Source organism: Suricata suricatta, chromosome 7, assembly GCF_006229205.1.
Source record: "Suricata suricatta isolate VVHF042 chromosome 7, meerkat_22Aug2017_6uvM2_HiC, whole genome shotgun sequence".
NCBI classification, from domain to species: Eukaryota; Metazoa; Chordata; class Mammalia; order Carnivora; family Herpestidae; genus Suricata; species Suricata suricatta.
The window spans coordinates 104,597,436-104,624,554 of NC_043706.1; the positions used below are offsets into that span (position 1 = coordinate 104,597,436).

The 27,119-nt window shown below is 35.4% G+C and overlaps 1 protein-coding gene across 1 annotated transcript in view; it reads right to left on the minus strand.

Moving 5' to 3' along the window:
- The window catches only part of TBC1D32 (TBC1 domain family member 32), a 199,834-nt gene that overhangs the window by 163,207 nt on the left and 9,508 nt on the right, over positions 1 to 27,119 (minus strand). Inside the window, exons 3-6 of the mRNA XM_029945049.1 lie at positions 26,876 to 27,037; positions 17,174 to 17,351; positions 5,203 to 5,271; positions 3,029 to 3,154 (exon numbers count right to left, since the gene is read on the minus strand). Coding sequence (XP_029800909.1) covers positions 3,029 to 3,154; positions 5,203 to 5,271; positions 17,174 to 17,351; positions 26,876 to 27,037 — 535 coding nt within the window. The remainder of the gene's footprint in view (positions 1 to 3,028; positions 3,155 to 5,202; positions 5,272 to 17,173; positions 17,352 to 26,875; positions 27,038 to 27,119) is intronic.

Below are 27,119 nucleotides of genomic sequence, written 5' to 3' on the forward strand. Positions count from 1 at the left end.
TATTTTGGGAGTGTTTGCTGTATAATTGGATTTAATGAAATGTTTAGAGGTGCAGTAGGCATGACTTTGAGTAGATAATGAAAGAAAATGCAAAATGCTTATTGATTTATGATGTGGTTTCATCTTAGCTTGGGCAAACCATGCAGTATTTAATACATAGTAGCAGAATATTTACTATTGAAGCTTGAAAAGATGTGAGCTCTTTGTGTGCAATCTTTCATTTATGCATGTGAGAGAATTTTCTTTTTTTTAAATATTTTTACATTATAGTACTTGTTTTGCTTGTTGGTGGTGTTTGCTTATTTAATACATTCCGTCAAGGACAGAAATTACAAAAAAATAAATAAATAAATAAATAATAAAATTAAAAAAAGAAAAAAGAAAGAAACCTGAGTAGAAATGTACCTTTAAATAAAAGCACAATCTTACATTGGTCAGTGAAAAATAAAATTGACCAAAATTACATGGATGGGGAGAGTGAGGTTTGACAGAATAAGGTACAATGTTCAAGGCAACAGCAGGAGAACTAAATGGTAAAAACAAGAACAACAACAACAACCACAACAACAAAAACCATACTCCACTCCTTTCCAAATCCAACATTTGCTGGTTTGTTTGTTTTTTAATTGCTTATATGGGTAGTTTCAGTAATTAGACATTTAGGGCTCTGATATTTTGCCTATCTCTAAGAAAAATATTAACACATTTTCAAAATTTACATTATTAAAACAAAGTAGAAACTATCACAAGTAAATGAATTAAATGATAATTAATATAGCTAGAAAAGAACTTGGCACTAGTAGTTACTTTAAAATAATAGCTATCATTTTAATTATAACAACTTTAATATTGTGATGAAATTAATCCCAATAGTGAAATTCAATGCCCCATTAAATAAAAACATAAAATTTCCTCAAGTGTTCCACTCTTGGGGTGGGAGGGGAAGGATGACCTTGCCTATATGTTAGGATAATTTATATTTAGAAAAAATAGTTACCCAAATGACTAAAAGTTTCTAATAACTCAAAGGAATTCTTACTGAACACAGGATATTAAATACTTTGGAAAGTGTATTTTTAGAGTTGTAGCAATTGGTAAGTATCTATCACACTTTAAAACACTATAGGCTTCACTAAGTTACATGGAAGAGCCCTGTAGAGTAGGAAATGAAGAAACAGAGTCAAAGAATCCAATCAAGAGTTTGAATCAAGCATAAATTCAAAATGAAAAGAATGCCATGCTTTACTTTCTACTCCAAAATGACTGGTTCTATTGCCATTTCCCCTCCATACCTTCTTCCAGTTTTAAGTATTGACAACACTCTTGTGAATAATCTATAATGGCTAACCAAAGTCACTTATATTGACCCATTAGGGTATTCACAAAATTATTATATAATTTTTTAAATAATTAAAGGAAACTTATCTGACTACTATTCTCTGTTAAGAAAAAAATACAGAGAAATTTACAATAGCCTTTCCTTTTAGAAAGCCTTGAAATGGTAAAAGTGGCCCTGAAACGTCTTTTTCCCTTCTGAAGTTCTTGGATCATTGAATTTTTGCAGAAGTCTGCATTACCTACTGTCAGTAAAGCTGAACTGCATCCAGGTATTAGGTAATTGAACACATTTTCCCCCTTATAAAAACAACAAACGACTTCTGTTGCCAAACCATTTCTGTTTACCAGTATATCTTCATTGATGGAAGAGTATGATTTGTCAACAGATAAATTATTGAGTTTTTTGGTTTTTTTTTTAAATAACTGCCTACTATCCAACTCCTCTAGTAGAATGTAAGTTCTGTGAAGGCCAAGACTAATGTCTTGCTCAGGTTGTTTCCAGCATCTAGACTAGAATTGCTGGTAATCAATACGTATATGTTGAACAGCTAGTACACTTTAACTCATGCTAATATCTTTAATTTTGTACAAAACACCATAACAACTTTAAAGCCAAATTTTTCTTCACTAAAACATCAGTTTAGAAAAAGACCCTCTAAACCTATTTTTCATTTAAATGTGATATGGGATATAGCAGGATTTTTTAAGATTTTATTATTTTTTTAAGTAATCTCTACAACAATGTGGGGCTCGAACTTACCACCCCAATATCAAGAGTTTCATTCTCTGCTAACTGAGCCAGTCAGGTGCCCCTAGCAGGATATTTTAATTCACATTATTTATATTACCAATAAAACAACTATAACTTTTAATATGATCTTATTCATGTAATAGTATTTCTGAGAAGTTATCGGAGAATCATTTTTTACCTTCAATCATTTCTCTACTGACTTCATAATTTTATAATTTTTAGAATTTTCTATATTTGCTTTACGATTCGTCTCAAATATCTTCTAAACTTAGCTTTAGTTTTCTTCTCTTTTTAAGCAATTAAGCGATCTCTAAATAAACACTTAAATCCATAATGGAAATGCTTATGATCCAGTTAAAATATACTCTGATCATCATTTTAAATTCAAATTTTCATATGTCATAAATTCTTTCAAATATGCCTTAAAATCCTTTTAAAATATTTTTCTTAAATCCAAAACAAGAAACAAATTGGATATCCCTTTATAAGATAAAACAAAATGCACAAGGTAACTATATTATTATTTGGCAGTGATCTGTGATATTCATCATTCTGTGAATCTAATAAAATAGTTAATGCTTTAAAGAAAGTCTTCACAACTCAAAAGCTGGAACTGAAGTTCTATGAATATTAGAGCCACTATTAAAATAATCATTCCATTTGCTTATTGAATAGTGGGAAAACAAATTTTTAAAAAATTATTTCTATAGGGAGCACCCGGCTAGGTGGCTCAGTCAGTTAAGCGCCCGACTGTGGCTCAGACCATGATCTCCTGGTTTGGGAGTCAGAGCCCACACGGAGCTGTCAGCACAGAGCCTGCTTGGGATTCTCTCTCTCCCCCTCTCTCACTGCACCTCTCCCACTTGCACACACTTGCACTCTCTCTCTCAAAATAAATAAACCTTAAAAATATATATGTTTCTATAGGCATTTCCTTACACTAAACACAGGATCGGGATCTGAAAGAGACATTGTCAGTTTTTCACAGAGAGTGGTCCAATTTTCACAATTCAGGACATCAGACGGCGGAGCTGAACATAACGTTTGCAAGGCTTCATATCTCACCTATAATGTAAAAGATTTTTATTAATAACTGGTCACTGGAACACCACTAATACTCCAGAAATTAACATGAAAAGCATCTAAATAATTATTTTAAAGAGCCAACTACTGAAAATCAAAGCTTCTTTTACAAAAAGATTTTTGAGACCTCATTTTTTAAACTAATTGTTAAACAGAAAAAATAGATTGTTAATTTTGCATAAAGCAAAAATTAAAACATAACTGTGTGAGATTCTAGGTCACAAACCTAAGTGAAAGAAGAACAGTGGCCGAATCTGAAGCAGCAGGGCAAGGTTCTACGACTTTTCTTACTAAAGCAGACACCCATAGGTGGTCCAATAATTTGGGGGTCTTAATTTTAAAAATAGCCTAACACGCCCCTAGTGAAGCATTCCCATTCCAGAATATAGGAACAATTCTCACAAGATAATTTGGACTAGTTTTTAATGCTACACCATATTTTCTGACCTTCAAACCACTGAGGTAGAAAGTCAGCAGTGTGATGCAAAATTGAATTTCTGTATGTTCACAAAAAGCTTACTCCTTAATCATTCTTCTCAAAACTGAATCAGAGTTCACTCAAAATAGTATGACCCAAAGGACAACAGTGGAAAATAGCTCTTCTCCAATCAGAAATAGAACACGGCTTCTGCCCCACCACTCTCCAACTAGTGAATACTTAAAAATTGATTCCAACCTATTCCTCAAAATTTGGTTCTTCCCCAGCTGAAATAACTGAAAGTTAGTGGTTTAAAACAGGGGAAGACCAAGAGGCAGGAGGGGCCAAGACCTTAGGAAACCAGACCCTCTGAATCAGGTTGTCAAGTTTTACGTTAGAAAGACAGAATGTACATGCATTTAAAAGTGTCTGTATATTCATATGAAAGAACTCCTAAATACAACTATATTTGTAATAGGGATTGGGGGACTAAGGAGAGATTCTAGAAACTTTGATTTTTCCTTTTCAGTTAATTTTTTGGACAAAATGCCATTAAGAATTTACTACCAGCAGAAGTATAATAAAGGTTTCTGAACAGGTATAAATCCAAGTAATCCACTTAAACTGAAGACAATAAGATGTTATCATATAAAAGTTGAGACTCATTTCTAATATCTTTTGAAACACATACTAAGAACTTTAGAAAATAAATCTGAAGGTGAAATGCTAAAAAGTATTATATGATTTAAAAAATCAGTGGGAATAAATCACAACTATTCATTTAGTTTAATATGAAAAGTTGAAAACCATTTTAAAAACTGAATCCAAATGACAAGATATGCACAGAAGTCTTAGGTACATAAAATCCTATTTTCTATTTCAGACTGACTTAACAAAATAATACTTGATAAATAGTAAATTTATATAATCAAAATATAAACAGGCACAATTGAATAGAACTATTTATTTAAAATCCTTTTTCTGGGGTGCCTGGGTGGCTCAGTTGGTTAAGTGTCCCACTCTGGCTCAGGTCATGATCTTGCAGTTCATGTGTTCAAGTCCCACGTTGAGCTCTGGGCGAACAGCTCAGAGCCTGGAGCCTGCTTCAAATTCTGTGTCTCCCTCTCTCTCTGCCCTTCCCTGTTCATGCTCTGTGTCTCCGTCTCTCAAAAATAAATAAATGTTAAAAAAATATTTTTTAATAAAAAAAAAATCCTTTTTCTAATCAATGAACGTATAATGTCAAAATTGCTCACATTTTCCAGAAGCAGAAGGAACATTAAATGAAAACAGTTTTTCCTCAAAGAAAACACTAAAATATTACAGACAGAGCAACAGTGAAAGAACCATTAGGGGGACAACCACTTATAACTTTATCCCTTCAAAACTGAAACTAGACATAAAAACTTCCTACTACAAACCAAGACAATTCTCTGAGAGCCTCCTTTGCCCTGTGACCTTTTATTTCAAGACTGGGAAGTCTAGCAGGGTTATTGGTCTAGGAGCTCAAGATAATAAACACCCATCCTCAAGATAAACGGTCCAGCTGTGACTAAACATATTATATATATTATACATCTGACTGAACTTGATAGCTATCCCTTAAACTTACCTCTTTAGGTTGCCCAGGGTCCAACTGGTCTAAAATCAATTGTAACTTTCCTTGACAAAACTTGTAACTCTGTAACACAATTGGCCAAACATTCATTTAGCAGGCTATTAGAAGTACTGCTATAAATTATTTTTTAATATAATTCCAAGCACAAAATGCATTCTGAGCAAGAAAAAGGGGTGATCTATTCTGACTTGGCAGAAAACTTAGAATTTGTTTCCTAAGGCATTTAAATGGGAACTGAAGGTCTCAGGAGAACAGTGCACTTCATGTATCTGAAAATTATTATTTGCTGAGCAACTGCAATGTGTAGAGCATTATAAGATTCAAAAGATATAAAGCCAAGATGTTTTGTGGCCAGAAATGTGAGATGAATGAAACAGCAAGCTAAAACAAGAAGGCACTGCTAGTACCCTAGGCATAGCTACAATGTTGTTTGAACATTTTGGTTCCTTTGCTTTCCTGTACTTTTCCTTAGCCTTTTTTTAGGCCTCCTTTTTGGTGAAAAATTCCTGAGGTAAAAGTCTCTGTCGAGAAAAAAGTTTATAGTAGACCATAAGCTATGTTTGAAAAGTAAAGGGTCTTTTCTTGCTGAAGGCAACTTAAATATGACTAATACCTAAAATAATCATCTAAAAATAAAACTGCCATTAAAATAATAGCTGTCATTTATTACCTTTTATGTAACAAGCCTTATAAGATATCAATTCACAATGACTGAAACAGGAGAAATATGAAAACCAAGGTTAAATAACTTTTCCAAGTCACAAAACTATCACTACTCAGATTCCCATCCACATTTTTGCTATCTATACGTTTTCCTGAGGTGTTCTCAATCAGTTAAGTACATTGTGATGACTCAAATTTCTATCAGTTACCTCATCTCCAAAGTTATACATAATTATCCTTTCAACATTTCCATTTGGATGTCTAATAGGCATCTGAAACTTGACATGTCCAAGACAGAATACTTGACTTTAATTCTAAACCTGCTCCTCCCTGAAACTTCTCCATCCTCCTAAATGACACTACCACCCATCCAGATTTTTTACTTAGATCAAAAATAGGTGTCAGGGTAACTGGGTGGCTCAGTGGGTTGAGCATCTGACCCTTGATTTTGGCTCAGGTCATGATCGCAGGCCCTGGGATCATGCCCCTCTTCAGGCTCCAGGCTTAGTGTGAAGCCTGCTTAGGATTCTTTCTCTTTCCCTCTTTCCCTCTGCCCCTCTTCTCCACTCAGGCTCATGCTCTCTCCATACAATTTTTTTAAGTATGTTAAAAATAGGAATCAGGGCACCTGGGTGGCTCAGTCGGTTAAGCGTCCGGCTTGGGCTCAAGTCATGATCTCACGGTTCGTGGGTTCCAGCCCTGCGTTGGGCTCTGTGCTGACAGCTAGCTCAGAGCCTGGAACCTGCTTCCAATTCTGTATCTCCCTCTTTCTCTCACCCTCCCCTGATCGTGCTGTCTCTGTCTCTCAAAAATAAATAAAAAAACATTTAAAAAAATTTTTTTAAATAATAAAAAATATAGGAATCAATCTTGGCTCTTCACTTTCTTGCTTCCTATATCCAATATCATTAAGTTTCAGAAGATAACTCCCAAGTGTCACGTATCTTAATGCCAATTACCCCATACCACTTGCCTGCTAAAACTTTAAACCAAGGTACCATCAACTCTAGCCTAGACTATTTCAATTCATCCTAACTAGTCTCCTTGCTTCTACTCATCTCATCCTAGTCTACCCCACCATCCATTCTCCAACAATAGTCAGATGGAGCTTTTCAAAGTTACATATCAAATCCCTTCATCTCCTTACTTCAACCTCCCACATTATTCAGAATATAGGGAATTGACTTACGTGATCTGGGCCCCTGACTCTTTAATATACTCTCATACAATTCTTCCCTCTGCCATCCAGGCTTCAGTCGCACTGGCCTTTTTTCCCCATTCCTGGAAGATGCCATTCATGCTCACTTTAGCCTAAGAATCTTTGCTGTTGGCATTCCTCCTGCCTGGGAACACTCTTCCTCCAGAGTTCTACATGGCTGCCCTATTATGCCTTAGAATTTGGTCTATTTTCACTCTAGCACCCTCAATACTTGAAACAGTGCCTCTTACAGAGTAGGCAGTCAATATACATTAATTTAATATATAAATGACTCCAAAGTGAGTCTTCCCACAATGTTACATGGTCCCTAACAATACAGGGCACCATAACCACTTTATATAAAAAAAAAAAATAGACAAATACTTCATTTCTTAGAAAGCCTTAAAGTACACAGTTCAACTGCGAAAGACTCTGGTATATGCTACTTTTTAAATGCACTATAGATTAAATATATCTTTAATTTTGAATTTTTGTATTATAGTTAAAATACTAAAATTTCTGAATAATAACTACCAACAATAAACATAAGTATAAGAATGTAGAAGTCTTGCCAAATGAAAAAAAAGATAACATAGAATATCTAAAATAGTATATAGAAGCATATGCATTTATATGCATTTGTGATACATAATGCATATATGTACTTTCAACAGTATATATACACATGCATATAAGTACACTAAAATATATGTAAAGTATATGTGTATATACATACTCATTCTACTCTACTGCTGGACAAGCTTTTCCCCCCTTTCACCTGGCCCTTTTGCCTCTCTTATAAACATTATTTCTTCTATCTGTCTACTTACATCATGACTTTTACCAGATCATTAGCTATGTCTAAAATGTCTTGCTGTCCAACTTACTAAAAATAACTATAATTTCAAGGACATGAATTGTAATTGGATAGATGAAGTTTCAAACCCCAGCTCAATCTTCAACTAGTTATATGACCCTGAACGTTTTAACCCCATCCTTAGTTTTCACATCTACCTCTCAGCATCATTGTAAGAATTAAATGGGAAAATTGTAAAGTCTTTTGCTTTATTGTTATAAAATTTTAAGTGTGAAATAAATTTCCTATTTCTCAGGAAATATTCTTTTTTTTTTAATTTTTAATGCTTATTTTTGAGAGACAGAGTACAAGCCAGGAAGGGGTGGAGAAAGAGGGAGACACAGAATCCAAAGCAGGCTCCAGGCTCTGAACTGTCAGCACAGAGCCTGATGCAGAGCTCGAACCCACAAACTGTGAGATCATGACCTGAGCCGAAGTCAGATGCTTAACTGACTAAGCCACCCAGGTGCCCCTTTCTGGAAATTTTCTATGAAAAAAATATAAAATAACTGACTCTACCTCTGCCAACTACCTATTCAAGATCAAATAATCTAAAGCTATATTTCATTGATTTCCATAGATTCCCATTCTAATCCAGCCTCCTTATCAATATCGAGGCATGCTCTTAACAACCTTGATAAATGGGGAGCCAAACATTGTTTAAACATTCTCAATTATAGTGAGTTCATATTTGAGGAAGCAGCCAATATTATGTCAACGTAGCAGTCAAAAAGGGTAATACATAGGCCTTAACAAAATTCATTTACTTAAATGCTCTCTGTGACCAAGCCTTTGCTTTCTAATCTAATGTGCAATACCCCAGGCAAGCAATCCTTATTGCCTGAAAATGATTTTGCCTTTTATTTCACAAAAATGATTGAGGCTAATCAACATGATAATCCCTCATACCTCCTCTTTCCCCCAGTATTATTCTGTAGTGAGTTAACCACATTCAAAGATCTTTTCTTAGTCATCATCATCATCTTCCCTCTAGCCTTCATTACAACTAGTTACCATCATTTCCACCTTGAAATTCATCACCCCCTTAAGTTCCTACACAGTGCATTGTGGTTTGGTACCTTATTTTCTGACCCATCCTTTGGTTTCTCTAGGTGGCCCTCTGAAACTGTGTTTCCTAGGGTCTCGTCTATTTTAGGTTGCTTCCATAAGAATTACTCTAAATTGATGATTCATACTGTGTTATCCCCAACTTTTTTTGAATCCTGCATTTTCAACATTTGTTACACCACTGAGATACATTACTGGTACTTGAAATTCAAAATCTTTAGAAATAAATAAATAAAAATGAACTTCCATATTCTTCTCCACACCTAACCTTCCTTTCTAATCCCAGGCATGATTTATGACACCCCATGGTCTTGTGGTCACTTTGGCTTGAAGTCATACCTAGACTTTGACTCTATTCCCACTCTGCACTAACTCCCCTCAAAACACTTGAATATTCAAGTTTAATGATCCTATCTCTATAATTCTCACATCAGTCCCTATTTATTCCTACAAAGCTTCCTCAGTTCAGGCCTTCAGCTTTCTCACCCACTCATGCCCTTCTGCACATAAATAAATCTCCCTAATACATTTTTCTGTTTAGAAACCTAAAATGATTTCCTTTTACTTACAAAACAATCCAGTTTAGCTTTTGAATGTATTCACTTATTCCCCAAATATTTATTTAGCATCTACTATGCTTCAAATACCTATTATGTACCAGACACTTGAGTTTTATAGCTAGGAACAATAATTAAGATCTAACCCTTGCTCCATAATTTGGCCTTAACCTACCCTTTCAATTTACTCCCTACAGACTCTGTTCAAACTCTTCACATAAACTACAGGTTCCCCTGTAGGCCATTCTTTGTTGATTCATAGCTTTTGTCTGTTCCCTTGTCTAAAATACTTTCCTCGATTGCTCTGATACTCTTAATTATAAGGATTCTTCTTTAGATTTCCCAGGACACATTATTTCTATCATACAACTCTTACTATTTATGTACATATCCTCTTCACAATCTCAAATAAGCTCCTTGAAGATATAATGTATTATAATTAATCTTTTTTCTTTTGAAGTACCTATCACAAAATACTACACATAGTATATGCCCAATACATATTTGTTGGTTGAATATACATCCAAAGAGTTGAAGTCCCTCAATTCTACCATACTTGCCTTTTCTCTCAGGTTATAATGCAAATTTAAAAAGCATAGCCTTGGGGCACCTGGCTGCCTCAATTGGTGGAGTGTGCAACTCTCAGTCTTGGAGGTGTGGGTTAAAGCCCCACGTTGAGTGTAGATATTACTTAAAAATAATAAAACCTAGGGATACCAGGGTGGCCCCATCGATTAAGCCTCCAGCTCTTCGATTCAGCTCAGGTCATAATTTCATGGTTCCTGAGTCTGAGCCTGATATCGGGCTCTGTACTAACAGCTCAGAGCCTTCTTGGGATCTTTCCTCTCCCCCTGTTTCTGCCCCTCTCCCACTCATTATCTTCCCCTCTTTCTTTCTCAAAATAAATAAATAAACTTAAAAAGAAATAAAATTTAAAAATAAAATATTTTTTAAAAATAAAAGGAAAGCATAGTCTTTAATAGTTATCTGATTGAAGCAGCCTCATCAATCTATTTACTACCCCTTAATCATTTAATTATGAATTCTGTTAATTATCTTCTTAAACATATACTGGGGCACCTGGGTGGCTCAGTTGGTTAAGCATCTGACTTCAGCTCAGGTCATGATCTCGCAATTCATGGGTTTGAGCCCCACATCGGGCTCTGTGCTAACAGCTCAGAGCCTGGAGCCTGCTTCAGATTCTGTGTCTCCCTCTTTCTCTGTCCTTCCCCCAGTTGCACTCTGTTTCTGTCTCAAAAATAAACATTAAAAATTTTTTGAAAAAAAGCAATGAAAATTTTTGTTACACTAGACTTCAGAATGAGCCTAATTACTTCCTTAAAGGTTGTTTTTTTAAGGTTGCTGTGTGTTATCATGTATCAGTGGATGTACATCAATTGTGATAGCAACCAACTAATAACTTATTTAACTAGAGCAAAGTAGATAGTGTGTTCCATTTAATATATATTTGTTAAGATTTTTCATCTGTTCGAGATATTTCTTAGATTGAAAATTCCTGAGAGGAGTAATATGAGCCCACTTGATTTATAGAGCAACATAAGACAGATCTGTTGGTGGTATCAATAGAGGTAGCACTTCCAAAAGGAAGTTTTTCTTCAACATATTTACATGTTACAGCATAAGCTACACAAATCATTTCTAGCACATTCTAAGAAGAAACAGCAAGAAACAGGATTGATAATCTAAGATGTAGTTGGTCTGCTGTATGATCACATAGACCCTATTTATATCCTTAAAAAAATGGAATAGATTTCTATCAATTGCAGTTTACTAAAGATTGCAAAAAATTAATCATTCTGTAATTTTTTGGTAACATATATCATAATTAATTACAACATATACTAAAGAATATTCACATTATTCAATGACTACACTTAAATAAAATCAAACTACCCTCAAAATTAATTTACCCTAGAAGTCTCCAAATGTTTGGCTTGAAAACTGTATAAACCATTAAAACAACCAAAAACAGATAACTATCATTGTGGTTTGAACAATATAACTATGGGAAATAAGAAATATATAAATATCACGCCTAATGATACTTCAGGCTTTAATATGTCTAAATGCACAATTTCTTCCCTATTTTTAATTTAAAAAAAATCACCCAATGATTGTCGTGTCCCGCCCCGGCCAGCAGGGCGGAAAATCTTCGCAGGTTCTTTTCCTGAGGGAGGGAGAGAAAAACAGGGCAGGAGGGAGAGACGCAGAGAGTGAAGACAGCACACACCGTTTCTGATCAAGCCTCTGTCTCCTTCTTCTCTCTCCTCTATCATTAAGAAAATAATTCCTCTTATATAGAATTTTGGGGCGGAGAACTGACCTGGGGATCGGTTGTCAGGTAAACAGAGTCAAATGCATATCAAATGAAGCGCCCAGACTTGCCTCTGCAAATGCTGGGGAGGGGAAGCTAGCACTGAATAACCCAAAATGCGGTTTTGATCTTTTGTGCACCTTGGCCACTCTAGGTCTGGCCGCATGACCGATGCCAAAATCTTGGACCAGGAAATGGCAATCTCCAGCCTCCAGATGCAAATCTTGTTTACTGGTTCACTCCCCGAGAGTGATAATCCTTGCCTGAGGCAGGCAGCCAGAAAACTTGGCGGCTTCCGACAAATGATGATGAATAGGACAACAGCAAACATTTAGTTCTTATTATATGCCAGTTCAAAATGCTTTACATACATTAAATCATTAAGTCCACAAAGCAAACCTATAAGGTAGGTTCTATTACTATCTCCAGTATAACAGATAAGAAAACTGAGGCACTGAGACAAGAAACCAAAATCCACAACTCATCAAAGGCAGAGCAAGACTTTATCTCAGACTGATTTGTCTCCAAGATTCAGAATGAGTTCATTTCCTAAAAAATAGTTTTTCAAATTTTAGGGCATCTAAAACTTTTAAAATTATGCACATGCCCTTCATTCCGAGATTAACACTATGGAACAAAGTTACTAATTCAAAGCAAAAGCAATGCTTTAAAAACATTTCCAAACGATAAATTAAATGTTCTTTAATTTCCTATATTTTATGGTTTAACAAACACAGCTTTCACTTTAAAAGTGCTGCTGTTGAGAAGTAATAACAAAAATCTGTTAATATTTTCAAGTATAAAGAAACTTTGGGTATTCATCAAGAAGAAATTTAGCACCGCTAATCAAAGAAATTAGCTTTCCTGGTGTCAGACTGTCTCCAGAGATAACTATTAGGCAAACCAGCAAGCTCATACCTGCACCCACCCAACTCTCCCCAGCAATCCACCTGCCTCCAGCCTAACATGATGCAGCTGCAGTATCAATGCCACCATCGTCATTTTCTCTAGTCTCAGCTACCTCTCCCTTTCACTCCTGCGTTTAAGACTTTAGGCTCCTATCTTCCTCTGCCTACCAAACAAGAATAATCAAAATCTTCGGAAATGAGAGTAACTAGAGATGGAAGAACTTGTGAAGTAGTTTGGGCTGTGGCTTTCTTACTGTTCTCTGGCTGATGTTACTGAAAAAGAGGAGTCTTGTAATCTCTCAGCCATAGCGTGAAATCCTCAAAAACAGAATTCTTCAATAAAAAGAGCACTGTAAGAGCTTCGAAGATTTTAGAAGAGAACAGAAAATGGGTTGAACTCAAAATACTCTAAGGTTTGAGGAGTCTGGAGAAAACATACATTAGGGTCAAAGCATATGCTCTCAAAGACAGAGGAGAGACCATGCACCCAATAAAAGGAAAAAGCTACTCAAAAAAATTCTTACTGGAAGAATTCAAAGCCTAGCACAAGATGGAGTTCAGACTGTTGCCAGGAGGTCTCTCAAACACAAAGTCTAAGGAATAATATCTTCTTTTCTATGAATTAAAAAACCAGGAAAGACCAGCCCTGGCCTTTGTGTAGGAGGTGAACACCAGTGAACTAGCAAGGATAGAGTTTTCTATTGCTGCTTTAACAAATTACCATAAACTTAGTGACTTAAAAAACATACATTTATTATCTTAGAGTTCTGGAGGTCAGAAACCTAAAGCATATCAGCAGGGTTGTGCTCCTCTGAAGGCCCTTGGGCAGAATCCATTTCCTTACCTTTCCCAGCCTCTAAAGACTGCCTGCAGTTGTCCTTAGCTCATAGGCTTCCTTCCATCCTCAAACCCAATAATCACCTCACCCCAACCTCCACTTCAGTCTGCACAGTACCTTCTCTGACCCTGACCCTCCTGAGTCTCTCCTATACAGATGATTGTGATTACATTTGACTCTCCTTGATGAGGATAGCCTCCCTAGCTGAAGATGTTTAATTTAATCACATTAACAAAGACCCTTGGGCCTGTAAGCTAATATATTCACAGGTTTTGGGGATTCAAACATAGATAAAATCTTCAAGGGGTCCATTAAACTGCCTACCATAGATACCAAGGATGAGTTTCAAAGATAGCTTGTCTTGAAAGCAAATAAACAGTAAATCCCTTAAATAGGTTCACATTATGTAAGGGCAACAGGTTAGTGCTATCCTAAACTCACCTCCTCCATATAAAGTGTACACCTGGGGTTCCTTTGGAATATAATTAAATAGTCTGCACACGATAAAACAGCATAATGCCTGTTCTGCATCACACTGAATACAGTTAAGGAGGAAGAAAACAGAAACACTGCAATAGGAAAGGATATGAGTTTTAAAAGCTTAATGTATATTAGAGGTAATCCTCTTACTTCCAAGCTGTATAAAATGACGCTGAAAAGCTCAGTTAAAAACCATACAGGACCACAGCTGAGCCATTTTCTATTTTAGTATCTCTCTGAACGCCATCCACTTCAGCACGTCCTTTAAGATATGAAAGCTAACATGTACACAGCAGCAGCAACAGTTCTAAGGACCTGATACACATTAATTCAAATAATATTCTCAACAACCATAGGAGGTAAGTGGTATTATCATTTCCATTTTACAATGAGAAACACTATGGCACAAAGAAGTTAAGACATTTGTCCAGGGTCACACAGTTAGTATGTGGTGTAACCAAGATTTGAACCCAAGGCTTAAATTCACAGTTCACTAGTAACTAGCAATATGAGTTGGGGCAAATTACTTACCTATTATCATAAACTTTGCTTTTTTTCTGCAAAGTGGACTAGTAACACCTATAGTGAAGATAAAGTCAAGTACAAGGACCAATATATGGCAGAAATCTCAATAACAGCTAGTAAGATTATTTCTATCTTTCCAGCATTACCTTGTTTTTTTCAAGGTTTTCATTACCTTACTTTTTTCAAGGTTTAATCACAATACCAAATCTTTTCAGTGCTCTGTTCACAATTATAATAAAAACCAATCTCTCCTCTTTATTTTCTAATATTCTCAAGCATATATTAATAGTGTCCAAGGCCAACCATGTCCAAAGATTTTCAATAATATGTCAGAAATCCATATATATTCAGGCTGCAATTTTTAAAATAATAACAATGAAATAAAACCTATTCAATTCAAAAACTAGAAATTTTCAACTGGTATCAAAAAAGCAGCATCAGAATTGTTTAATCAGTGTTATTCACAGAAGAATTCAGGTTTTTCTAAGTCCAAAGCAAATAACTTATCAATTTTCAAAGCATTATTAACTACATCAGTATTATATGGGATGAATGACTGATACATCTTCAGAGTACTTTTCAAACCCTGAACATATCAATTCATCCTCTGTAGTAATTTACATGTAAGAGCGTCTCTTTTCACGAACCAAAGGCATATCCACACCTCCCCTAGAGTTCAGCAAACTAAAAGAGCCGTCAGAGTAGTTGTGGCAATCAAATGCTTTTTTCCAAAGGTCCAGGAATCCCATGCCTCGTTGGTGGACACAGTTCACTTTCAACTTAATTAAAGCCTCCTGAAATAAAGTCATACTCATGGGGAAAACACTTGAAAATGTGGATATACCCATTGGACTTCCCAAAAGAAGCCATATAAACTTAAATCTGATTCGTTCCCAAAAATAAAACCTAAACAAAACAAAAAACAAGAACATCTTCTGAAAGCATGACCCCATTTCTACCAAAGCTTTGAAATTCTTCAAAGACCTATGACGCTAGGACTGGAAAAAATTTAGCATTTGAGATTAACACCTCTTAACTGCTAGCTAGCTGATTAGCCCTATTTAGTTTGAACACCTGGATTTCTTAGAACAAATTAAAGATACCCCATTTTATATTTCTTTCATTGTTTAATTCCAATGTAAACAGATGGTTCATCAAATAAGTAAGAAAATATGATCCTGTGAGCCCCCAGAGTCCTAAAGTTGGGTTTTCCTATGCCTTTTAATTCCAGAAAGTCCTTGATCTGAAGAAGCAGCTCCATAAACCTACTGAATACAACTAAACTAAAATCCCTATAATCCAGTTTCTTCCAAAGAGTCCATCAACAAGGAAATATTAAGGGCTACAACGTCAAGGAAATTCACAATCTTTGCCACTTCCTTCATCATATCAAGAAAATAAACTTGAGGGGCACCTGGGTGGCTCAGTCCATTAAGCGTCCAACATCGGCTCAGGTCATTATGTCACAGTTCATGAGTTCAAGCCCTGCGTCAGGCTGTGCACTGACCGCTCAGAGCCTGGGGCCTGCTTGGAATTCTGTCTCCCTCTCTCTCTCTGCCTCTCCCCAACTTGTGCTTTCTTTCTCTTGAAAATAAGTAAATAAACTTAAAAAACTAATTAAATTTTTTAAATAAAGAAAACAAACTTGACTTGTAAATTTCAAAACTTAGCACAATCTCTCCTTAGCAGAGCAACTTTTAAGTTTTGCCTTAACTACTTCCAAACATTTTTCCTTCATAAGTGCAGTTGCAACTGTGACCAATATACATACTTTTTTCCATTTCATCCCAAGTCCCCAAACCCATTTTGGTATATGGTTAGGATCTGTTATACCTATATCACATTAGCATTACTTAGGTGAAAATGTTTCATTAAAAATATCAGGTAGGATTCATACAAAGGTCACACATACTCCATCTGGCCTGAAAGTTTTCATGGATAAGTTCATGGTACATGAATAAGGCCCTAGTCTAACTAGTTTCCTTTGTCTTCTATCAGGACTAGTCTAACCAGTGGCCTTTCTGCTAGCTTTGCTCTAGCCAAAAGACAAGGATTCCAAAAACCTGGAAAGAAAAAACATAAAACCTCAAATCTCTTGATGCCAAAAAGAAGCTTAATGTTTTAAAACTAACAATTTACAGCAACCTTCATCTCAGAAGATAAGGGAAATGTTTTATCTCTGTATCTTATCTATAATGTAGTTACACTTTGATTTACAAAAATCAATTGGGAATGAGATGTTTTGTTTAAAGCTTAAGCAAATTTTTCAAGTGTTATTTTTTAAATCCAAAATCAAATAGTTTATTTCCATACCTCATTAAGATTTAACTTAGATATAATGTAATCAGTCACTGAACATAAAATACTAGAAGATGTTATTTCGTGTGCTAAATCTTTAAGATTAGGTAATTTTATTGTTTTTCTTTTCAACACAAAACTGGAAAGCAGAAAATAATCTAGCTAAAGAAATATATATACTGAAGCTACTGATTATTAAATATCATTTCAAGACATAAATGCAAAACAAAACAACACACCTGACTGAAAGATGAATCACTATCAGAGCAATTGTCTGTGCAGTAACTGTTGCTTTTCTCCTTCTGGATTTTTTTCTGACTCTCCTGACTTCGTACATCATCTTCTTCAAACTTGTTAATCATAGATTCCACCACTACCATCATGATGTTCTTCAGGGAATGCATCATTTCTTTGTATCTTTAAATTCAAAGCAGTCTTGGTAAGAAAAAGACTATTAACATAAATTAAAATCCTCAGCTCAATTAAACTGCCTTATTTTTTTTCCTGTTAAGTCCATTTAGGAGTACAATTGTAAAGAGAAAAAAAATGTAAGTCAGTTTTTCTTAAAGACCAAATGATACAATAATTCATACAGGAATAAAAATTAATAGGGAATCCAAAACATATTCTCCAGGTTTCTTCCTCTGATTACATAGATAGACCAGGTAGTAAAATTAACAGAATCTAAGGCAAGATATCCCAATGGTAAGGATACCAGTAAGTAGCAATAGTCAACTGTTAATATCATACCTCCAAAACAGTCTATTTTACATGTCACTTTTATTCCTTGTTTTATTTCTACCTCTTTCTCTATTTTCCTCCCTTCCTCTATTTTCTTTCCTTCCTTTTTCCCTGCCTATACTTTATATCTATAGGCTCCTATAGCCTCCAATGAGACCTAAATAAGAGTTAAGCCATCAGTGAGTTCTTCAAAAAGAGACTAGAAAACCCATTGTCAGGGATGTTAAGAAAGGGATTCCTGAAACTGGTAAGAGTTTGAAATGGATAGCTTCTAAATCCCTTTCAGCTCCATGGGTCTGAAAAATCTCAGAAAAAAACTTATAAATAAAATTCTCTACTTGTTAAGTACAAGCTCTCAAGTACCACATTCATATTAGATTGAGACCCCCAAGACCCTAGAAATAGAATTTTAGACCTAGATGAAACTATAAAAACATCTAATCTACCCCTTTATTTTACAAATGAGGAATATGTGACCTAGACCATTGAAATTTCTAGATTTAAAACAAAAAAGGCATAAATATTTAAGTAAACATAGTGAATAAAATATTGAATTTGGAATCAGAAAACCTGGATTACAATCCTAATGACTTTACCTACCAGATTTGTCATCTTAAGTTTCATTTTCCTCAATTATAAAATGAGACAAAAAGAATACAATCTGGCTGACCTATTTCATTTAGCTGTAGCAAAACATGAATATATATCTGAAAGTTCTTTGTAAATATAAAGTATGATACATATTGTTTATCATTTAGTGATGAAAATACATGAGGAAATAAGCATAGAAACTTCCCTTTCTTTATATTTCTGGTAAATGGGTCACAAATCAAAGGAAGAATAGGTAAGTTACTTTCATATTAAACAAGAAAACCATGCTGGGGGACTTGGATAGAAGACTAGGATTTTAAAGTTTAAAGGAGTTTTAAAATCTACTTTAAATGATATGATACAAATTATATGTTATAAATATATATAATTATATATATAACTTATTCTCATACATTTAATAATTTAGCAATATGTAATTTATATAATATGTAACTAGAAGAAAATTTAATATAATACAGTTATATATGTATAGATTTTCAAAGCACCACAAACTGTGAGAAAACACAAAAATATTAAAAGAAGATCAGAATAATGAGAAACAATATAGGAAGGAAACATATACAGAAGAGAACCACTATAGAGTCCAGGGAAGATCCAAGTTTAAGGTAAGGGAATATAAAGAGCAAGAAAGCATCCTAAGACACTCATTAGACTAATTCGCAAAGTAGCTATGGGATAACTGGACAAGAGGCTCCAGCTTTCTCCTCTACACATTCTCAGCAGCAAGAAACAGGGAAGCATAACAATGCCCTGGGAGCAACAAGACCTAGCCACCAAAGGCTGCCCTCTTCTTCCATAGTAATTGGATTATGGCTGGACACAGGTCTAAACTACAGTCCCCAGACTCCTTTGCAGTTAGGTTTAGCCATGTAAACGAGAGAAGTCCTGTCCCCTTAAATATTACAATATGGTAAGAAATATAAAAGAAAAATCTCAACGATGTATAGGGTAAGATTAAGGGTATGTAAAATCTACAGAAAATAAATTTCATTTTAGACCTGTTTCCTCCAGACCTTTTTGAAAACACCAACATGAATTCTTCTATAAGAAGTATCAGCAAACTTTCCACAAAAAAAGATAAGAATGATTATTTTTATTCTTTTAAAAATTTTTATTTTTAAGTAATCTCTCCACCCAACTTGGGGCTCAAACTCACAAACCCGAGATCAAGAGTCACATGTGCTACCAACTGAGCCAGGCAGGACACAAAGAATATACTTCTTAAAATTTAAACATCAAAAACAAACAAAAAGCTAGAGAACCAGACCCTCAATATCAAAAGTCAAATGAACTACACACTTCAATAGTAGCCACAGCAACTAATAATAGTCACTGCCGTTTTGAAAAAGCCAAAGAAAAACAAATATGGGATGGACTATGGACACCTTAAAGGAGACTCATTCAATAATCCAAGAAGTCAAAATAAGAAAAAGCTCTAAGAGGTAGTGAATAAACACCACATCACTTAATACTGCAAATCTACATGGTAAGTAGTTCACTTACATATATGAGGAATAGATGATAAACCCTACAAATGAGTTCTTTATTCTGTGAATCTTTATTTAAAAAATAAATATCAGAGCACCTGAATGGCTCAGTTGGTTGAGTGTATGGCTCTTGGTTTTCAGCTCAGGTCCCCAAGGGTTGTGGGATTGAGCTCCTGTAGGGCTCTGAGCTGAGTATGCAGACTGCTCAAGCTTAAGATTCTCTCTCTGTCTCTCTCTCTCTCTGCCTCTCTTCCCTATTCATGTTCTCTCTCTCTAATAAAAATAAATATCAAAATGTTTAAGAAAATAATATGTAATTATTACAGTAAAAATGCTGTTAATAAAAGTACTGTTGCCTAATCGTTAGTCCTAAGCAATTTCTGAAGAATCTCACATACACATGTACACACAAAAGAAAGAAAGAAAGAAAATAATACTCTACACAACTGAAAATGTTTCATCTATGGTTCACAAAGCATAAGACAAACATTCATTAAGACATTTAAGATCTTTGTGAGGTAATTAGTTTTAATTTTTACACCTTTATGCATTAAAACACAAGAATATTAAATGGCTTACCCAAAGATAAAAAAATAATTTCCTAATAGTCCTATATAAAACTTTGCTTTTAACATGAAAATTCTTTCATTTTCTGACTAATAAAATATTTTAATACTCCTTTTCAAAGAAGTTTAATAGTACTAACAGAAATAGATTACTAGAAATTATATTATCCAAAAATGAAGATGACTCTAGTTTTTGTTTTTTCTTCATATCAAGAATTAGGAAATCTTGATCTGAATGGCTTTTACTTAATATACCTCAGTGCTTTGAAATTTATTAATTTATTGATAGGCATACACTGTTGCTTTGTTCAATAACACATTTATTTAGAGAATTACAATCAGTTGCCACAAAGGGAAAGTGGTCCTGTCCAAAGTCATAAAGAGTTTCACTATTTAAAACTAAATCAGATTTAATGCTTCAAAATACAATAGGTAACATAAGCTCAAGTACATAATCCAGTTTTTGTAATACTGGAAAGATGAGAGGCGCCTGGGTGGCTCAGTCGGTTAAGCATCCGACTTCGGCTCAGGTCATGATCTCACGTTTCGTGGGTTCAAGCCCCGCATCGGGCTCTGTGCTGACGGCTAGCTCAGAGCCTGGAGCCTGCTTCGGATACTGTATCTCCCTCTCTGTCTGACCCTCCCCTACTTGCACTGTCTCTCTCTGTCTCTCAAATATAAAGTTAAAACATTTTAAAAAATACAGGAAAGATGAGCCAATATTATAAGCTTCACCTTCTCCTTTCAAACTGCAATACGAAGTTAAGGCCCAGCATGCAGAGAAACCAGATGGACAATGGCTCCTAGACACATCACACACATCCAAGCCCAAAGACTAGAATTAACAAAGTAAATGTCACATGTCCAAAGCATTACCAAAAACAAATTTGTGGGATCCAAATTTAAAAGATTTTACTATGTATAAAAATTCTGTAAAATTTTTATTAGAATAAAAAAAATCACTGCCATCCAGCTTCAGAAGGCAATGTCCAATATTATCTAAGACACTAGTTACCCTAAGAATTAGAAGCTAAAGAACAGAGCTACAACAAGCATGAATTATGGAGAAACTAGAGGGGGTCCCTGGCTGGCTCAGTCAGAAGAGCACCCACCCTTAATCCTGGGTGGAGCCCCACATTGGTGTAGAGGTTACTTAAATAAATAACACTTAAAAAAAGAAAAAGAAAACCAGAAAACTACTTGTCCATGTTGCCCTTTATAGCCCTAAAGTCTTCTGTTGTGTCTCACATTTCATGCTAGCGGTAAAGAGAAAAAAACAGACCTTCAAACTGTCAATCATATGCCAAGGATTGAAACACTAAAATGTGAAAGATCCAACTAGCTGAGCTTACATATGAAAAGGAAACCTTAAATCTTCTTTCATTTCAATTACTGCTCTGTATTAAATTGTACTTTGAGTGAGCGTTAGGTATTTTGTCATGCTACCCCCTGCTCAAGAACCCAGAATGCCTCCCTAATGTCTTTGGTATCCATTTGGCTTCCATTCAAGGTTTCCATTCACCTGGCCAACTTTAAAGCCTCATGACCTTTTTAGTCAAGAGGCATGTTTTTCGGATTTTTTAAATTTTTGTTTTGCTTTTTAGTTTATTTATTTTGAGTGAGAAAGAGAGAGAGAGAGGGAGAGAGAGGGAGAGAGAGAGAGAGACAAAGCTCAGAAGCAAGGAGGGGCAGAGAGAGAGGGACAGAGAATCCCAATCAGGCTCTGCACTGTCAGCACAGTGGCCGAATCAGGGCTCAAATGCACAAACCGCGAGATCATGACCTGCGCCAAAATCAAAAGTTGGGCGCTTAACCAACTGAGCCACCCAGGCACCCGAAAAGGCAAGATTTTTAAAATACCAAATCAAACAGAAACTATATTATTCTTATTCTCTGTCAGACCAGAAAGTCAGACAAGCAAGGAACAATATACCTGGAAAGCATCATAGGGCTGAAGGTCAGACATGTATAGACCACACAGTTCCTACCCTTGACAATCTATAGTAGATTAGCAGAGATCAATAACACAAAAATAAAAAATAACTGTAGAAAAAACTATAAAAAATATAACTGTAAAAAAAAATAACATAAGAATTCTTACAGGGCAACATACACCGAAAAGTGCTCCTAAAAGAGAACTGAGAGAAAGAGAAAGACAAAGTCCAGGCTCTACAGTGGACTCCAATATGAAACAACTGTAGTTCTCTAGACAAGTCACTGAATTTGCCTCTCTGGGCCTGTAAATTAAGAGCCTCTGAACAAATAATTTCCAAGGTAGTTTCCAGCACTGACATCTTAAAGTTTTATGAGTTAAAACTGATTTAACAAAAATGGAGCTCATAAGTGACCAACTTACTTTTTTCTGGTTTTTCCATGACTACTGTCTAACAATGCTGGATGACCCCTTATTGGAGGGGTTTGTCCCCAGTATCCATTCTCCCTCTCTTCCACATAATCTTAGGTTAAAACTTGTCCCTAAAGTTTTCACTGTCAGCAATGGTCATCAGTTAGGTATTAAAACTTCCTAGTCTCTGCTATAGTTAAGTTGGGCACATGACCATGTTTTAGCCAATGGAAAGTGAGTGTATGAAGAATCTTGCTTTCTACCCTCCTGTCTCTTGTTCAGGTTGAAATCCTGTTGTGGAGTTGTTGTGGCAGCTCCAACTTGCAGATAAATGTAAGAACAGAGGTTGGTAAAATATATACTCTGGACCTAAACTAACCTACCATTTATTTTTGTAAAGTTTTATTAGAACATATCCACACTCTCATTTATATATTGCCTATGGCTATATCATTACTACAATGGCTTGCAAAGCCTAAAATATTTATTATATAGCCTCTTACAGAAAAAGCTGACTAGCTCCTGCCCCAGGATATGATGGAACAATTAAATAGAAAGACCCTGAGGTCCCTGGATAAACACATTCAGCAAATCCACCTACCGATCCTGCATTCATGTACTTCTGAACTGTTATATAAGAGGGAAAACATTTGCTTTCTTTGATCCACCATATTTTGGTATCTATTTGTGATAACTGTTTAGTATATTCTAACTAACATCCTCTTCCTCCGTATTTCCATGTGATCTTTTGCATATATCATGGCACTTTCCATACTGTATTGAAATTATCTATTTCAAATTTATTTTTCAGTGTACTGTTAAACTCATAAAAACACTATGGATTATTTGGGGGTAGGAGGCATCTTATTTAACATTACAGCCCCAAGATCTGAAACCTAACATATACTAGTTACTTACTAAATATGTGATTAGGATATGATAAGGGAAAAAATAATTTATTGCTAAAGTCAGAATTATGTCAAACATTAATAACATAAAATTTATTATACTGGCAAAAAAGAATATCATTAATGCATCCAACAAATACCTATTACATACCTAAAATGTACTGGCCATTTCCAAGGCATTAAGGACGCAGAAATAGAAAAAACAAAATTATCTACTTTTATAGAATTTATATTCTATTTATTTTATAGAAATTATATTCTAGTGGGAAGACAATGAAAATGAGAAGAAAATAAGCAAACACATATATTATCCCATATTAATCAGTGACAAAAAGTGAAGAAGAAAAATAAAGCAAGGTAAGAAAGAGAAAGGCCATTGTTTTATGTAAAGAGGTCAGGAAAGGCCTCTCTGGTAAGGAGACATGGAACTGAGACCTTAAAAAAGTAAAGGAGAATTAGGAACACATCAAGGATAGTCCCTCCCACCACTGCTTTTCAACATCCTATGGGAAGTCCCAGCTAATGTAATAAGACAAGAGAAGGAATTAAAAAGAAAACAAGACTAGAAAGGAAGAAATAAAACAGTCTTTGTAGATAACATGATCATCTATGCAGAAAACCTGAAAAACCTGACAATAAAACTCCTAGAATTAATAAACAATTATAACAAAGTTGCAGGATACAAATTTAATATGCAAAAATCAATCGCTTTCCTATATACCAGCAATGAACAAGTAGAACTGGGAATTAAAAACCTACTATTTACATTAGCACCCCAAAAATGAAACACTTGGTTATAAAACCAACAAAATATATATAAGATCAGTATAAATAAAACTGTAAGTTTCAATGAAAGAAATCAAAGAAGAACCAAATAAAATGAGAAATAGTCCATGTTCATAGATTAGGACGATCCAATATTGTAAAGATGTAAATTCTTCTCAACTTCATCTATAAATCCAATGCAATCCCAATCAAAATCCTAGGAAGTTATTTTACGAATATAAACAAACTGATTCTACAGTTTATACAAAGATTCGAAAAAGAAAAAGCAGTATAGCTAGCACAATGTGGAGGGAGAAGAATGAAGATAGATAAGTGACACTATTCAACTTCAAGACTTGACTTTGAAACTATAAACCTACAGTAATCATACAGTGTAGTGTTCACAAAAGAAAAGACAAATAAATCTGTGGAATAGAGTAAGAGCCCAGAAGTACCCTTAAATATAATCAACACAAAACTATGAAGTTCTTAGAAGATAACATAGGAGGAAATCTCAGTGACCCTAGATTTGGTGATGGCATTTGAGACATGACACCAAAGGCATGATCCATGAAATAAGTAATTGATAAGCTATGCTTAATTAAAGTGAAGATTAATATCTGCTCTGCAAAAGACACTGTCAAGAGAATGCAAAGACAAGCTACAGACGGGGAGGAAACACTTGCAAACAACTTACCTGATAAAGGACTATTATCCAAAATACACACACCCACACCCACACCCACACCCACACCCACACCCACACACCCACACCCACACCCACACACACACACCTCCTAAAACTCAATGATAAGAAAAAAATCTGATTAACAAATGGGCCAAAGATCTTAACAGACATTTCACCAAAGAAGATACATAGATGTCAAATAAACATATGAAAAGATACTCCACATCATATGTCATTAGGGAAACACAAACTGAAACAATGACATATCACTACACTCTTATTAAATACTACTACTGTTATAACACCCAAAATCTGGAATACTGATATCAAATGCTGGCGAGTAAGTAAAGCAACAAGAAACCTCATACAATGTTGGGGGAACACAAAATGGTACAACCACTTTAAAAGACAATTTGATAGTTTTTTACAAAACTATACATACTTACCATATGATCCAGCAATCATGTTCCTTGGTATTTACCAAAGGAGTGGAAAACATATGCCCACACAAAAACCTGCACACAATGTTTATTGCAGCTTTATTCATTGTTGGGGGCCACCAAGTTTTCTGTCTGCCTCAGGCAAAGATTATCACTCTCCGGAGAGTGAACCAGCAAACAAGATTTGCATCTAGAGGCTGGAGACTGCCATTTCCTGGTCAAAATAACTTTGACGTCTGTCATGCTGGGCCAGACTGGAGTGGCCAAGGTGCACAAAAGATCAAAACCGTATTTTGGATTATTCAGTGATAACTTCCCCCTTCCCAGCATTGCTGAGGCAAATCTGGGCGTTTCTTTTGATATTCATTTGACTCTGTTTACCTGGTAACTGACCTTGGTCAGCTGCTTTGTTTTCCCGCCTTGAAACCTTTATAAAAGACGGTTTTCTGAATAAAACTCTCTCTTTTGCCTGATCGGAAAACTGTGAGTTCTGTCTTTACTCTCTGCGTCTCCCTCTCCTACCCCCCTTTTTCTCTCCCTCCCTCAAGAGAAGGACCCGTGATGATTCTCCCCCTGCCGGTTGGGGCGGATGAAACAGGTACCCGACATGAACGGCCGTACCGAACAGGAACTGCCAGAACGAGCGGCCCGGCCCGCAGGATACAATTCATAATTGCCAAAATCTGGAAGCAACCAAGGTATCTGATACATCCAGACAATGGAATATTACTTAGTGCTAGGAAGGAATAAGCTATCAAGCCATGAAAAGACATGGGGGAAACTTAAATGCATGTTACTAAGCAAAAGAAGCCAATCCGAAAAGCTACAGATTGTGTGTTTCAACTATATTATATTCTGGAAAAGGCAAAACTATGCAGACAACAGAAGGATCAGTGGTTGCCAGAGATTTGGAGGGAGAAGAGTGAATAAGCAGAACATAGAGGATTTTCAGGGCAGTGAAATTACTGTGTGTAATCCTGTAATCGTGGGTACATGTCATTACACATTTGTACAATTCCACTGAATGCATGACACTAAGAGTAAACCCTAATGTAAATCATCCCCCTAAGGGAAGGCTTTGCTTGGCTGTTTGAGAAATAACAAGACCAGGGTGGCTGGAGCAGTGTGAGAGGGAATATGTTAAGAAATGAGAGAGGAGAAGGAACGGAAGGCTCATGTTTGGGGCTTCTGGGCTACAGAAACTACTCTGAATTTTACTTTGAATTAGATGAGAAGCCTTCATAGATTGTTGAGTGGACTCAAGAGGCAGCATCTGACTGACTGTTTTAAAGCATCATCCTAGCTGTTACAAAGGACATGGGTTAGGGGTGCCTTCAAGATGCCCTGCTGAGAAAAAATTGCCTTCAAGTATTATTGCACATATACTCACTCTTTCGATTCCTGAGTTCTTTTAGTAACATGCTGTACAACTGTGTCATAGCCAGATTCTTCATCTTGATTCTGATCAGACATCCATTTTTCCATTTCTTCTTCAATCATGGACCCCAAAGTGTTGCATATATGCTGTCTGAGATATTTCACAAATTCATAGCTAAAACAAATATTTAAAAAGTAAATGCAGTAAATATCATGAACCCACTTATTAGCCATATCCAGAAGACGTTAGCACAGAA